Source organism: Centruroides vittatus, unplaced genomic scaffold (genome assembly GCF_030686945.1).
Source record: "Centruroides vittatus isolate TY-2023 unplaced genomic scaffold, ASM3068694v2 contig_603, whole genome shotgun sequence".
Classification (NCBI taxonomy): Eukaryota; Metazoa; Arthropoda; class Arachnida; order Scorpiones; family Buthidae; genus Centruroides; species Centruroides vittatus.
The window spans coordinates 107,789-124,469 of record NW_027122369.1 but is presented as its reverse complement, the minus strand read 5'-3'; the positions used below and the strand labels follow the sequence as shown (position 1 = coordinate 124,469).

General features: G+C 32.6%; 1 protein-coding gene across 1 annotated transcript in view; it reads right to left on the bottom strand.

The window, feature by feature from the left end:
- Positions 1-616: 616 nt before the first annotated feature.
- LOC136979335 (ATP-binding cassette sub-family C member 4-like) overlaps positions 617-16,681 on the bottom strand; it is a 60,742-nt gene continuing 44,677 nt past the window's right edge. Inside the window, exons 3-4 of the mRNA XM_067275282.1 lie at positions 904-1,009; positions 617-763 (exon numbers count right to left, since the gene is read on the bottom strand). Of these exons, the coding sequence (XP_067131383.1) occupies positions 617-763; positions 904-1,009 (253 nt within the window). The remainder of the gene's footprint in view (positions 764-903; positions 1,010-16,681) is intronic.

The window sequence follows — 16,681 nt, the reverse complement described above, 5'->3', positions numbered from 1 at the left end:
TATAATAACGTGGTACAGTACAAAAGATTCAAAATGTGGAAATTTAAGTACTGTACATTTAAGCTTACTTTTCTGTTTATGGTAAAGACAAATATCAAATTAAAAACTTTCTTGCATTTTTTTTCTTTATATATTCTTAAGCAAGGCCATTTCTATGGTAGTAGCCCACCAATATTTCACCATTGTTTATTATTGACACTATTAGTTTGAGATCCTTTGGCTCTCATTCCAAAGCCAAAGAAATTATAAAACACGGTTTCGAAGTATTAAGAACTATTAGATGCTGTTTAAAAATCTATAATTATGCACTTAACATGAAAATAATACATAAGTGAATTGGACATTTTGTATCTATGTTAATTAAATTTAATTCAATAATGCAAACATAAAACGCAGTATTACTATAGTGTGTAAATTAACAACGAATCATAATTTTTTGTAGAAAATTTAAGCATGCAACAAACCTTTCATTTGAAAATGTCCTTTCTTCTGAAGAATATAAATATAATAATATATTCATAATACATTATGACTGATACTCACTTTTCTATATACAATCGTGCAAAAAGCAATCTTTAATTTCATTCCAATTAATTCTGTCATAATAAAATTAGTATTAATATGTAAACAAAAATATTGCAGTCACGCCAAAAAATCCAGCAACGGTTAAGTAAATATTGTATTGATTCCATTCCAACCTATTGTCAAAATAATGTACTGTTAATCCTAAGAAGTGTACTTGGCCTGCGACCACTGCCGTATCCTGCAAATATACGCGAATATCAGTTATTTAAATTATTTTAAATAACATATTTATTTATTAATTATTTTAAATAACTGATATAATTTTTCGCTTAAACATTAATATATAATTAACGTTTAAGCGAAACAATTGTGAAGTACCTGAATCAATACAAGTAAAATTAATGTTAAGAATTTCCATCCAACGAATCGTAATACAGCTTTCAGTATGTTTGGATTTCTCTTCTGTAGTTCTTTGTTCCACTCTCTGAAAACAAAATTGCAATGAAACATAATAAATTAAAACAATATCCCTAATGAATATTTCAATATTTTTTTAAATTTATGACTAATTAATAACGCTATTAATACTGTCATTTTACTACGCAAATAGTGTAAGTGTTTATTAATCCGGCACCTGTTAATACGAAGTCTATCAATTAATAATCAGTCATGCTAGTAATGTTCAAATCAAAATGTGTTTGGTCATGTAGTGTGCTAAGAACCCAAAAAACAAGCGAAACTGATTTGAAGAGTGAGTCTGGGCAACATTGCTACATGTCACAAGATAGATGTAATCTTAACTCAGAATAGTCATAGTCATATATATATATATTCTAGCAGGTGAGCCTGGTATTGACTAAACAACATATGACAAAACCAATAATTTAGATTAGAAGTGCAAAGTAATCTAATACATTATTTCATACTTCTAATCTTTTATACTACAAGAAAGGTTAGAAGTATGAAATAATGTATTAGATTACTTTGCACTTCTAATCTTAACCCCTTAACGCCCATTGACGTCTATAGACGTCAAGAGTTTTCTTAATGCTACAGCCCATTGACGTGTATACACGTCAAATTTTCAAAAATCGTTTCTATTTTCCCTATAGACGAGATAAGTCAGGAAAGGCTTTTGATACATTCTATTGGATGTCGTTTATGACCTCAGCAAGTTTTGAAATTATACATCCAATAGAAGTTTATATTTTGGACCATTTTTTCGGTCCCCACCTATTGAAAGAGTATTCATGATCGAAAATTTCGTAATGTATTTGAGTATTCACGGTAAATGATGCACATCTGGCTAAAAGCCAGTCTTCCCCTGAAAGTTACTTGGGAATATCCCGCCAGCTTAGACAAACAGCTGTTTTCAAGGACATTAAGCATAGTACACCGAACTGCGGCGCGTGTCACGTGATCCGTCGCGATTTTTTGTTATGTGACAGATAATTCGTTTCTAAATAATACCTAACAAAAGAAATAAAGTTTTATGCTAAAATCTTTTAGATATGTATTTCATAAATTGGTGTATTAAAATGTTTTTTTATTTTTGTGGGTGTTTTTCCTGTAAAACACAAAAAAACAATGTTAGGTTAATGATATTAGTCTCAACATATAATATAAATGATAAGAAGAAACTGGTATAAAAATTATTAGAAAATAACGAAATACATTCGAGTATTTACAGTAACTAGTTCTGACGTGTGTAGAAAACTTACACCCCCTCAAGCGTTGTTTTGGAACATCCCGCGAAAAGTTTACAATCAGCTGTTCTCAAGGTCATCCAGCTGTGTATCTGCCTGTGCTAGGTGTCTCCTTGCCAGTTTTGTGTTATATGAAAAATAATAAGTTTCTAAATAATAGATAATAAAATAAATAAAGTTTTATACTAAAACTTTATAGGAATTCATTTTATAAAATGGCGTAATATAAATTATTCTGATTTTTCGTGGGTTTTTTGTAAAGCTTTTATGTCAGCATATAAAGCTAGAAACTAATAATTATAAAATAAGTATTATTGTGATATAAGAAATTGTTTGTACTGTACTTGTGTAAAAATTCTTTTTTGTACTAAACGAACTGCACCCTTGTATAGCCTTATGGTGTCAAATTTCATTGTTTACAATATACTATTTCTCTCTTCATGACAAAGTCCAGGGGGTAGTGTGGCTCAAGCAATGTAGGACAGATAAAAATCTTTCTCTGATAATAAGATAATGAAAAATATTCATATACAGAATTTTCATAAAAACTCTGCGTTCTTCTATCAAAAACATGATGTTCTGCAGGAAAAGCATGTTTACAGATGCAAGTGTCGTTTCAAGTGTTGTATCTCGCTTCAAATTCGCGCTACATTCAGTCTGTTTTTTTCATTTACTAGCAAAGTCATATTACAGTTTACCGTAGTTTTGTATTTTGTTATTCACGAATTTAAAATTATAATAAAATTTTAAATTTCCGAACTAAACAGAAAACAATTTATTTATTTATATAAATTCGCTAAAATATCGTGCATTTATTAGTCACACATATCTTTCGTTTGAAAAGAAAACAAACTGCTAGCTACAGCAAGTGAGAAGTTATTGCCATTATTCACACTACTACTCTAATTACTCTCCTAGGAGGGGAGTGGATGAGTCATCTGAGGGTCGAAGTCAACAAAAGTTTTCTTAGTGATAATGTATAAGAAACATTATTTTTATATTATTTCGGCAATTTTTACAATAATCGACTATACTACGCAATTTTACATGCAATTGTTTACATATTTTCTCATATTATGTAACAGCGAGGGGAAATGTTTACTTTCACAAATAATTTATATCTTTACATTTCTAAAATAATGTTTACTCACCTAAATACTCTCTAAGAACAATAAATTAGCAAATTAGAGCTAATAAACGATAGAAACAAGCAATTTTATAACGATTGTTTACATATTTCAAAGACTGTAGCCTGTGTAATGTTTAGGGCGACAAGTACAAGGTCCAGCGAGCACGATAGTAGAAATAAATAACTAGATTTTATTCACGTGACAAAGTAATTTATTTTCGCTCTAAACAGGTTCTTTGGATCCCAACAACTACAAGTAACTACTATACACACACACGTTACAATCTATACTAACGAATAAAAGATCAACGAGCGCGACAACTATACGCGGGCCGAAACTTACAAACTAATACTTATGCTAATTATAACTAAGGAAAGAAGAGAAGATGAAAAATAGAAGAAGAAGAAAAAAGGTAGAAATACCCGGAACTTTCCTGTTTTTTTCAAAGACTTGGGTGGGATACTAGTTTGATGCTTTTCTTGGGGTGAATGTTGCTCCTCGTGTTATCCGTCGCACTATTTTCAATTTCTTTCGCTAGCTTCCTTGGGGTGAACGTAGCCTTCAATCGTCTCAAATTCGATCGGGTGGCTACCCTAATTCCGCCCTTATTTATCGGAATTCGAGTACAAGTTTTGTTATCGAAACCTAGTGGTCTCCGATTGTCGTGCTAGCTATCTCGTGCCTTCCTTCTCTCCATCCGTCCTCGTTGAGAGTTCCGACCAAAAGTGTCTCTTCCCTTTGTTCATCGGCCCCAGGGCCTTGCTTCACCCTTTGTTTACGTACACCTTTCTTGGAATTGGTAATCCCACCCAAGAGATAATGAACCAGAAAGACAAAGCAAGAAAGTTCTAGAAGATAGACAAAAAATAGAAAAAGGAAGGATACTAAACTAAACTTAAATCTATATTTACAACAAAAATATATAGCGTACAGCTACACCTGAGAGGGATGGTACTTAGTGGAAATTTGAGCTCCACTGTTTTCACAGGTCAATGATTCGTCGATCTAATATCAACATAGACAGAAAGTAACCGACTACAGTGTAAAAGAAGTTGACTATCGATTTTATCAGCCAATAATCTGCCTCCTCACCCTCTAATTGCTTTACAATGGAAGAGGACGGTATTTCGCGAAATATTTATGGTTCGGGGGTGGTGACAAAACATTTATTGGTTGAGTCAGTCAAAAGACACATACAAACAAGCAAATCAAAGCTCAGATCGCTACAGACTTGATTACAGTTTGTACAATACTCCTCCTTCCCATGTTATATCTATAGAACAACCTTCTTTTGTTTATTGGATAAAACAAACTGTCGGTCATATGCTTGTTGAGCTGTAATTGATACATTATAGCTAATTGACTATCCTTCGACAAATAAGCTTCGATTCGGGTTTGTGGGGTGGGAATTTTCAAGCAAAAAGCCGTGCCTTCTCGGAGATACTTTGTCAGCTATAAACATATGCAAACAATCATAAATTATTACTCTCATTTATTTTTACCCGAGTTTATTAAATTTATATGTATATTCATACTATTTTACGTTTATAAACGTTTTTTCAGAATCATCCAGCCACAAGTCTTTCTAAAAAAAAAAGTAATTCCGGTTTATTGTGGTACTTCCGTAATACATAAAAAATGATACATGTATAGTCGTTCATATAATAAGGGAATAATCGCTTATTATAGTGCTCTGTTATTATATTAGTATAAATAACATAAACAAAATCAAATATACACCATGGATGCACAAATGTGTGTTGACCTACTTTCACAACTTCAACCGCCCCCCCCCAAACCAGTCGCGTTGTAAACTATAAGCTATATTGTATCTCTACGTCAGTTTAGAAAGCTGCATGATTTTTTTTTGAGAAAATATACCTGTCTACGTAACATATAACAGTTTGGTTGAATTTTTACATAAAAAGATTTTTTTAAGTTATAAAATCTTGAAATATATAAATTTTTGTATACATACAAAATATTTTACAGTGAATAATCACACACGCTAATATATTATTTATAATTCTATAAATTTATTCACGTATAAAAGCATTTAGAAAGAACTTTTGACTACCTGCATGTAATTATCAATTCTCAGGTGGGAAACATGTAATAAAACATTGCCCGTTGTAAATGTTTATTGTACGGTAAGTCGGTAAGTACAAAACGCTTTCAGTATTGGAAGCGTTTGTACTTACCGTTTCTTGTTACTTGTTTCAAAAAATCAATTCTCAGATGGGAAACATGTAATAAAACTTTGCTTGTTGTAAATGTTTATTGTACGGTAAGTTGAAAGTAAGAAATTTATTACTCTGTTTTTCGTTTGAACAATTGTAGAATATCTCACTCTTAGTCTTGATCTTGCTGTGTCAAGTTGCGTTTCAATTTTGTGCTTGCAGTTTTGTTTCCTTTTTTGAATATATTTGTCAGCAAATTGTTCTGTTTCATCCAGTAAGTTTATGATAATTCTATTTATTCCGGAGAATAATATCTAATTTTTAGCGCGTAACATAGACGAGTAAGACGGGTTTTTAGATAATTTTTCTTATTTGTAGATTCCATTAAATCTTTGTTCAAGTTATTGATATTATTGATAGTTATTCAGCTAATTTTATCAAGTAAGTTTATGATAATTCTATTTATTCCGGAGAATAATATCTAATTTTTAGCGCGTAACATAGACGAGTAAGACGGGTTTTTAGATAATTTTTCTTATTTGTAGATTCCATTAAATCTTTGTTCAAGTTATTGATATTATTGATAGTTATTCAGCTAATTTTATCAAGTAAGTTTATGATAATTCTATTTATTCCGGAGAATAATATCTAATTTTTAGCGCGTAACATAGACGAGTAAGACGGGTTTTTAGATAATTTTTCTTATTTGTAGATTCCATTAAATCTTTGTTCAAGTTATTGATATTATTGATAGTTATTCAGCTAATTTTATCAAGTAAGTTTATGATAATTCTATTTATTCCGGAGAATAATATCTAATTTTTAGCGCGTAACATAGACGAGTAAGACGGGTTTTTAGATAATTTTTCTCATTGGCAGAATGTCTGATAGTGAAGTTGAATGCATGGTACTCTCTGAAAGTGGATCAGAGAGCTACGTACCAAGCATCGACGACTCCAGTAGCTCTGGATCTGATACCTCTAGCACCGCTAGAAATTGGTGCGAAGCGGATGCTCAAAGATATCCGACGCCTCCTCCACGGTTTCCATTCACTGGGACTCCTGGATGTCGGTTTTCTACAACAGAAGTAATAGAACCGTTAGATTATTTCAAATTATTTTTCGATGACGAACTGGTGGATCATATAACAACAGAAACGAATAGATACGCCCTTACGAAGCCACAGACATCCAGGAGCCAGTGGGACACTGTATCAATACAGGAAATGTATATGTTTTTTTGTGTAGTAATATTACAAGGTATTATTCATAAACCGGATGAGAGGATGTATTGGACCACGAACGAAACACTTTCCACTCCAAGTTTTCGAAGATTAATGTCTAGAAATCGTTTTTTGGCAATAAAACAAAATTTGCATTTTACAGATAATCAAAATTATAATCCGCGAACTCATCCAAACCCTAAACTTAATAAAATTTGGCCAATAGTTCAAAATTTATGTTCAAAATTTTCGCGTCTCTACGTCCCTGAAAGGGATATAGTGGTTGATGAGAGTTTATTGTTATTCAAAGGACGTCTTTCGTGGAGACAATACATGCCTCTCAAACGGTCTCGTTTCGGTGTGAAATTCTACATGTTATGTGAGTCCTCATCTGGATATTTATATAACTTTATTATATATACAGGAAAAAATACAGTTTTTAACAATAAATATAAGGATATGCCAGTTACTTCTAAAATAGTTTTATCATTAGCGGACTCGTTGTTAGGCAAGGGCTATTGTCTAACAACAGATAATTTTTATTCTTCCCCACATTTAGCTGATTATCTAGTTACGTGCCAAACAGATTTCTATGGAACTGTGCGGACGAACAGACAACAGGTCCCGGCTGAGATTCGAAATAAAAAATTGAAAAAGGGAGAAACAGTGGCGATGCAGAGAGGTAAAGTGATGATTATGAAGTGGCAAGATAAAAGAGCCGTCACTTTACTCTCTACGGTCCACAATCCAGCCATGGTCAGCAAAACAACACATGCCGGTAAAATAGTTATAAAGCCACAGGTTGTTGTCGACTATAACGACACAATGGGAGGTGTTGACCTTTTAGATCAGCATCTTCGAGATTATCCAGTGGCAAGAAAAAGAGGGAAGAAATTTTACAAAAAAGTTTTTTTTCATTTAATAGATATTAGTATTTTTAATTCGTTTGTATTGTATAAAAAAAATGGTGGCAGTATGGATCATTTAGAATTTAGAATAAATATTGTTGAAAAGATTATACAAGAATATCACACCGAAACGAGGGTTATCAGACATGGTCGTCGGAGAACTTCAGGTCCGAGAACTCCAGGTCCGCTTAGACTGACGGAAAGACATTTCCCGAACCTTCTTCCGGCGACCGACAAAAAAAAATCTCCCGCTAGACGCTGTGCCGTATGTAAAACAAAGCATGACGGTGCAGGGAAAAAAATAAGAAAAGAAACCAGATATTATTGTAAAATTTGTGATGTGCCATTGTGCCCAGCACCCTGTTTTGAGATATACCACACCATGGAGAAATTTTAAACAAAGTTTACTTTTTTTTATATCATAAATTTTCTTACGTCTAATATCAGTATTTTTTGAAAGCTTTCATTATTATCATTGTAAATAATTTAGTAGATATTGTAAATAATAATAAGATATATACTTTTATTCGTAATTTTATGACTTTTATTCACTTTTTTATATTATTTAGTTGTGCAAATGTATCACTTTATATCGCATTGTTATTTTTTATATTTGGTAAATAATCACAGCAAATATATAAAGAATATTGTATTTTATTATTTTTTTCTATGTTTGGTATATTCATAGCCAATTCATAATAATGTATTTTATTATTGTTTGCTACATTCAGTAAATATACAGAGTACATTCACGTATGATAGTATGATATTGTATTTCATAATTATTTTTTACTCTTTTTATTATTTGTAATTATTATTTATTCTTTTTATTATTTGTAATTATTTTTTATTCTTTTTATTATTTGTAATGATTTAAAATATGTCTTTGTCAATAAATTTATTTTCATTTTATGTTTTGTCATGTTTTCGTTTTTAAATTATTTTTAAAGATAAACGACGAATGGCAGCTTTCCAGCATGACAGAAATATTATGCAGAGAAGCCACCGTTTCAGGCTCTGAGGCCCCTGTAAAGTTGGCTATCCATAGGAGAAGGTGCCATTTAGGAACCAATTTTTACAAATTGATAAAAATTCGAAATAACAACTTTTTTCAATTCAAATAAATAATATTTTTCAATGGTATTTTCAATTTTTTTGTCGAAAAAGTTACTTCAATAGTAATTAAAGGAGCTAAGTGTTAATCTTTGATTTTGTTATTTTTTGCCTGGGCAATGCTCGGCTCATTACAGTACTTGATTTATATAACTGCAATGATTATCTTACATAAGAGTTCATTACACCGGATAAACAATGTGATGTGAAAATTGGGATATTTACAGTTAATTAGAATGGGAAATAAATCTAGGATTTTTAAGTTGTTTACAAAAAAAGGAAGATACAGTATCACTTTTTACGAAAAGAAGAAAATCAACTTCGCATCTCTAAGACCTTTTTTCCAAATTTGGACAACCATCTATTTATCTACCCCTCTGCATCACCCCATACATCCTACTAGTAACCGAAAATCCTTTTACACTATTGCTCAGGAAATTCGATAAAAGGGGTGATTTTCCTGCCATTCGATACAGTTCACGAGAATTCGAACATGCCAAAGGAGACGCAATTCATCACTAGATTGGGCCATAATTGACAGCAGTCTGCAGAAGAAAAGATTTGCGATAAACGGCAGGCAGTCAATAGAAAGAAACCTGACCTTGTCATAAACGACAGTAGTGAATAGAAACCCGATATTGTCATAGAAGACGGCAGTCTGCCATAGGAATCCTTTTGTCTAAAGACTTAATTTGTGTGCTGAGAAGCAATAACATAGTTCTTGCTTCTCAGCACACCAATTATGTCTTTAGACAAAAAGATGATGAGTAAAGTTTGGAGGAGGATGATGAGGAAGTTTGGGAGGAAGATGATGAGTGAAACAAGAACATAGTTCTTGCTTCACTCATCATCCTCCTCCCAAACTTTACTGCCGTTGTTCCACGGCATCATCCCTTTGTTGCTAATCCGAAGACTACTAACTGATCAACAGTCGAGGTAGTAAATCTTGATATTTGTAAACTCTCTCTCTCTCATGCGAATAAGATAAGGATTATAATCTCTTGTATAATTGTATTTGTTGTTGTTGTTGTTGTTCTCATTAAATTTTGTTTTGTTGCTTAATGATGGTCTTCTCAATGAACTCAATGCCATGCCAAAGTCTTATTATTTCTCTACAATCCTTCCCTCTCGGAAATGTTTATTAATTTATTCATTAGCCTTCCTAACGCTCTGTTTAGGCTGGTGTCAGGAAAATAAACTTAGAGGAGGATACTACAAACTTCCTATACCTAAATTTTATATTATTAAAATCCCATTCTAAGACCTTGTGGGCTAATCTGTCCAGTCTGAAGCCAAAACACCTAAGAAAACCATTTCTTACCCACTGGATTCCCACATATTCGTGTCTAGGAAGTGGGGTTTTGACTTGCCTCAGCTTCCAGAATCATACATATTAGTTTGAAGAGAATGAAGTTTATTTCGATAGGTCAATAATGCTGGAATTGACTTCTACAAGACATTATGAACAGATTTTGTAATGAATTGAACTCACATTGTAGTTTTAGCAGAAGTGGAGTTTTGTTGGCATTAACTTCCAAAATAACGATCATTAACAGGTCTGAAATTTGTAAAAACCACATATTGGTTTCACCAAGGGGAAAAAAGTGAGGCTCAAAATAGTGTTAAGATACCAAACTAGAGATTTTGTTTTCTCTGAATAGGTTTCGTTTTCCATAGATAGATAAGACTGTATATAAGTTAATTGTAGATAGGTTTAAGTAAAATAAGGGAAGAAAATCCTAAGGCAGTATTTGATAATCTAGGTACTCTAGTGCCATTACTACCATCGTTTTCAAGAGATATGAATGGTACCCGAATTAATCATTTCTTTGAATTTCTCACTGATGTTGCCAAATTAGCAGCTTGACTAAAGTTCAGATGTTAGGAGTGGCAAGACCAAAGCTGACTTGCATCACACATAAATTTGCAAGAAAAGATAGGCATGTTAGAGATATTGAAGAGTTCGAGAGATTTAATGAGATATCCTCTATAGTTTTCTATAAATTTTATTATTTTTTTAAAATCTAAACATTTCAGTGTTTATTATAACCCCAGGTTTATCTATTGTACACAATTTTAAAAATTTTTTAAATGTGTTTTTCTGTGAGAATCCAGTGGGTAAGAAATGGTTTTCTTATGTGTTTTGGCCCTCAGATTGGATTGATCTGCTTTCAGGGTTAGAAGATGGGTGTTTTTATGATATAAACTTTATGTACAGGGAGTTTATAGAATCCTCCTCTATACTTGTTTTCCTGACACCAACCTAAATAGAATGTTAGAAATGCTAATGAACAAATTAATAAACTTTTCTGAGAGGGAAAAATCATAGATAAGTAATAAGACTTTGGCATGGCATTGAGTTCATTGAGAAGACCATCATTAAGCAACAAAACAAAATTTAATGAGAACAACAACAACATCAACAAAAGAAAAAAAAATACAATTATACAACAGATTATAATCCCTATCCTATTCACGTGAGAGATAGAGTTTACAAATATCAAGATATACAGTACTACCTTGACTGTTGATCGGTTAGTAGTCTTCAGATTGGCAGCAAAAGGATGATGCTATTGAACAATGGCAATAAAGTTTGGGAGGATGATGATGAGTGAAGCAAGAACTATCTTCTTGCTTCTCAGCACACTAATTAAATCTTTAGACAAGAGGATTCCTATGGCAGACTGCTATCTTTTATGCTTGGTTTTTTTTATTGACTGCTTTCTTCTATGGCAGGCATGTCATACTCATATGATATTACAGGCCACATGATCTATTTTGTATTAAGTCAGGGGCCGCATGTTTTCAATGTTCAAAAAATTTATAAAATACTATTTTTAGAATGAGTATATTATGTATTATGTATTTATTACACTCAATATGTTGTGTATTATACATATATACACATTTTATATTTCGTGTTATGTTTTAAACAAACTATAAATATTTTATACGTTTTATAAAAAACAAAAGTTATAATAAAAAATAAACAAAATTACAGTTTAATATTACTTTTTAGAAGATATTTGACAGCGTTTTTCACAAAGCAAGTAATCAAAATTCGATTGAATATATTGAGCTGATGCAATTTTTAAAATTGATGGTAAATGTTAATCAGTTGATTTTGACTTTTTTTAATTTTTGTTATTTTTCATTAAAGAAAATAGTAGCTCGCACAAATAAGTGCTTCCAAACATAGCCATTATATGCATAACACACGATAACACTTTAGAAAACCGATCTACAGATAAATACGTATAAAAATCTGGAATTCTAACTTCCATATATTTTTGCTTTAGGAAATTATCACATTGGATTTCTATTAATTCCATTTGTAAGTTTTTATCAACAATTTCAATATCGATAGCAGTGGCGTGCCGTGACATTTGACGATAGAGAAGCTGTGTTTCTGTAAGAAGCCGACTTCCAGGGGCAATCAGTTAATTGAGCGTCAGTAATGGTCTAGGGTCCATTCGTACGTGGGTGGTTGCTGTAGAGACAAAGACGACAAGTATCTGACAAAAACCGTTTATTTTAATATAAAATATACATACACTATGTACAAAAATAGTTTGCTTTAGGACAGTCAGCTCTTTGGAAGTCCTGGGCGTCGATGTGGTTCTTCAGTGGTCGATCGAAGGTGGCCCCGGAACAGTGGCGTTAACGAGTCTGTAAGGCACGGGGAGACTTCGTCCATTGGAGTCGGGAAACACGGTGTAAGTCCGAAGTGGCACGGGTTACGGGTTGGCACAATAGACAAAAAATTGTTTTTTTTTTTTTTTTTTTTTTTGCGCGTTGACACACGGCGTTTTGGTTATTCGGAACGTTAACCGAGTACCCGGTATCCTCGATTGTCAGAGATTATTTCAATCTCCATTTTTTCTTTCGTCCATTTTGATTGGTCGTTCGTTCTTCCTCAATCACGCTTTCCGAGTGGTTCATTCCTCGTTACTAAACTTAACGAGACTCTTACCTGGAGAGCGAGAAAAGTCAAAATTGAAGATGAATTCGATTTTCCACCGATCATAGGAACACTTTCTCCCGCGATTTATGGTTTCTGCCTGGCAGTTTGATATAAACAATGGGTGTCCGACTACAAACGACTTTTACCTATGTTTTCTTAAACTAATGAATTTTTCTGTAAATTAACCGTTTATTCGCATCTTTCGTGACGGGTCAGATTTGTCCGATATATCACATTTCCATAAAAGTTTTAAACAAATACTAGAAACGACAAAAATAAACAATTTATGTATTTTAGTTCTAAAATGCAAATAATACAAATTGATACGATACAATGATAGAAAAACTTGTTTTTTAAATTTTTATAAACTAACTCTTCGGCGATTTTTTCCGCAAAGTCGTTAATTACTTTATGATAAAAGTCGCTTGTCGTCGACTCCATCAACGTATTTGAAAGCTTTTTTTCTATCAAAAGCAACGCTTGCGATCACAGTTTTTCCTCTGACTAAGTGTTCCTAGCGAATGTATGAATTTGCTACGTGGTCGTAAAACTGCGCTCAACAGACGCACTAGTAGATGATACCGTAGAAATGATATTAAATCATATAATTCTTTTAGTACGTTTTTGTTCGGATCGACATTAATTATAGTACTTTTTATGTCTGAGAGTTACTTGCCAATCTAATCTGGACACGAATATAAGTATTGCGATTACTACGTAATTTAAATAAATCAAAAAATTTCCCATAAAATTTACTTAATTCAAAGAATTAAAACACGCTTGGAAACATTGTTTTTCATAATATTAAAATCATTAACATCTAAAAGTAATAAAAATTCTAAAGATTTTATGTCTGAAAATCTGTCAATATAATTACAGTATAATTAAAAGACAATTATAGTTAAATACAACTTTGCAAAATAACGTGCATAAAAATAACATTGAATATTCTTTACTTTTTAATTCTTAAACAATTCACTTAGTCAGATAGCTTCCTACCCAGTGGCCATGGGATAGAATCGTTGGAAGCGTTACACGGGTGTGTAGTTTCCACCAGCTAAACTGGTTAAAGTTGGTGCTCTGTAAAGCTCGTGCACCAATGCCCTCTGGCTGCTTTACACCATTCAGTTATACTCGCCGTGGAAGCTGCCTCGTTAGCGCTTCTATTCCGCCACTGACATTCGAATATACAATAGTAATCTTATCGTTTTTTTCACATATAGTGTAGAATTTCTTAATAAGATACATAATGCAGTTATAATAAAATATTAATTTTAATTAATTCAAAGTACGTTAAAATATGAAAATTTATATTTTAGAAAATACAAGGGAATATCATTGGAAGGTGCGAGCAGCGCTTCCACCGCTTCCAATGACGGCACGCCACTGATTGATAGATAGAGGTGAAGTAAAAAACGAAATTTGTATTTGCAGCATTGAAAATCAGAAAATCTTCGATCGAATTCCGTTTCTAATAATTTAATTTTGTGAGCATATTCTGTAAGTTTTAATTTAGGTGATTTAAGCAATAGATATTGACAGCTTTCAAAGTTTGACAAGTTTTTTTTATCTATTTGTTATCACCAAAGTAATAATTTTTGTTTGAAAGCGTTAATATTATGAAATACCATTATAGCAACATGATTTTTGCACTGAAGCTTAAGATTAAGTTGATTAAGATGACTAGTAATAGAAGCTGAGAAAACCAGGTCTTTTATCCATTGCCCAACTTTTAATTCAGCACATTCATAATTTTTGTTTCCAAGAAAATTACGATTTATAGCAGCAGTTTAAAGAATTGTTTTAACACTGTATGACTTGAAGCCATCGAATTTTCGTATAATATAGTATATCGATGTATTCACATCTATATCTCCCAGAAATGAAGCAAATTGACGATGATTAACTCCACGTGCTCGAATATAATTTACAATTTTGGTGACTATTTCTAAAACATGTCCGATATTTAAAACTTTGGAGCACAGTACTTGCTGGTGAATAATAGAATGAAAATGTTCAAAATTATTATTACCATGCTGTTTGCATGTTTATTTTAATCTTGCAATAACTCCTTTAGTAATACCGGTCATGGTAGGTACTGTACACCATCATTTACAAGAAAAACCAACTTTTCGAATGGTAACTTATACTTTTTCAAAACTTCCATAAGTGCATCAAACATAGCTTTAGTGGTTTTATTACGCATAGGAAAGATGGCCAAACGTTCTTCATTTATTTTTAAATTGACATCGCATCCGCGAATAAAAATGGCCAGCTGAGCGGTATTTCGAATATCTGTACTTTCATCAATTGCAACAGAGTAGGCTTGAAATGTTGATATTATTGAATTATTCTGATTTCTCAAATTCTTGGCTATTTCATCAACTCTGCTAGCTACAGTATTTTGACTTAAACTTACACTTTTAAATTTTCTTATTTGTGCTGGACATAATACTTCTGCTGCTTTAATTAAGCATTCACTAATAAATTCCCCTTCAGTAAATGGTTTCGATCTTCTTGCAATAAAATGTGATAATATATAACTAACTTTTACGACATCTGTAAGCAAACAGATTTAGTGAATACACTTTATTGTTTTTGAAGGATTGATTTCAATACCGACAATTCGTCTTCACGAAGTATTGCAACATAATGGTCATAGTTTCTTTTATGATTTCTGTCATAGTGCCTTTTAAGATTATATTCCTTAGGAACTGAAATAGAGTTTTTACATATCAAGCATAATATTTTATTCTTCTTTTGGACACAAAAATATTGTAGTTCCCATTTTTCTTGAAAATTACGATGTTCCTCTTCAATTGACTTTTAGCTACTCATTGTTCTTGAGGGTTGATTATATTTTTATTAAATCACTTTTTAGTTCAATATGAATAAAAACCAAAATCCACTTTAGAGTTCAAAATATTATTAGCAAACGATTGAGCAAACACTGCACTTTGTGACGACTTGTAGAGACGAAAAAAACATTCTTAATCGAGTTCATTTGACCAACCAAGTTTTGGTAGGAATGCATCCTACCAAAACTTGACCTTTTTATATGGATTGAAGATAGGATTGGTTGACCAATCACAGCTTCGTAGCTCTGTCGGAGGTCCGAAGATGATACGTGGCCAATCAATGATTCTGCTTTCGAACCCAATGGCTGTTTCTCCAATGTCCAGCGTTGCTCGTTTGAAAATAGAGAATAGGCGGAAATCGTATGTCCAGATAATTCTAATTCTGACAATGATGATACTCTGCGAACAGAATAACACAAAAATTACAAGTTGCAGATTCCTTCTTTAACAAGTACTTTAGTCTTGCCTTGAACTGGTTTTTATCAGTTGATCCCAACTTACAAAGCAAAACAGGAGTATTATACAGTGCGCGTTGGATTTTTTTTTCTGAGCAATCGATTCCACGTGATGCGACAAATATTCGCAAATTGACTTATAACTATAATTTATAACTAAAGAGAAAGAAGCAGAAAAAATAAGTATCTAAGAATAGTAAGAAGAGGAAGAAGAAAATACCCGGGATTTGTCGGCCTCATGGTTTTGGATGGGTCACTGTCTCAGTCTTTCCTCTGAACAGTTGTTTCTTTGTTCCTTCCTTCTCTACACCTCAAACTTGGTGTTCTATCAATATCTTCCTTTCTAAGTTCTTTTATGGAACGTTCTTATTATTGGAATATGAGCGGCTCCACGTAGTCCCCAGCCTCTTTCTCCTTGGAGCACTATCTTTTTACGTCTTCTCTCTCTGGAGTTCGAAGCAAAAGTTTCTCACTCCTGGTTCCCGTGACCCCAGGGCCTCTCCTCTCCTTTGTTTTCCCACTTCACTTCTCAGAATCAATGACCTCACCCAAGGGAAAAAGAGTTGGACAGGAAATTTCTAGACAGTTAAAACAAAGAAAGATTCCTAAGCTTAACACAA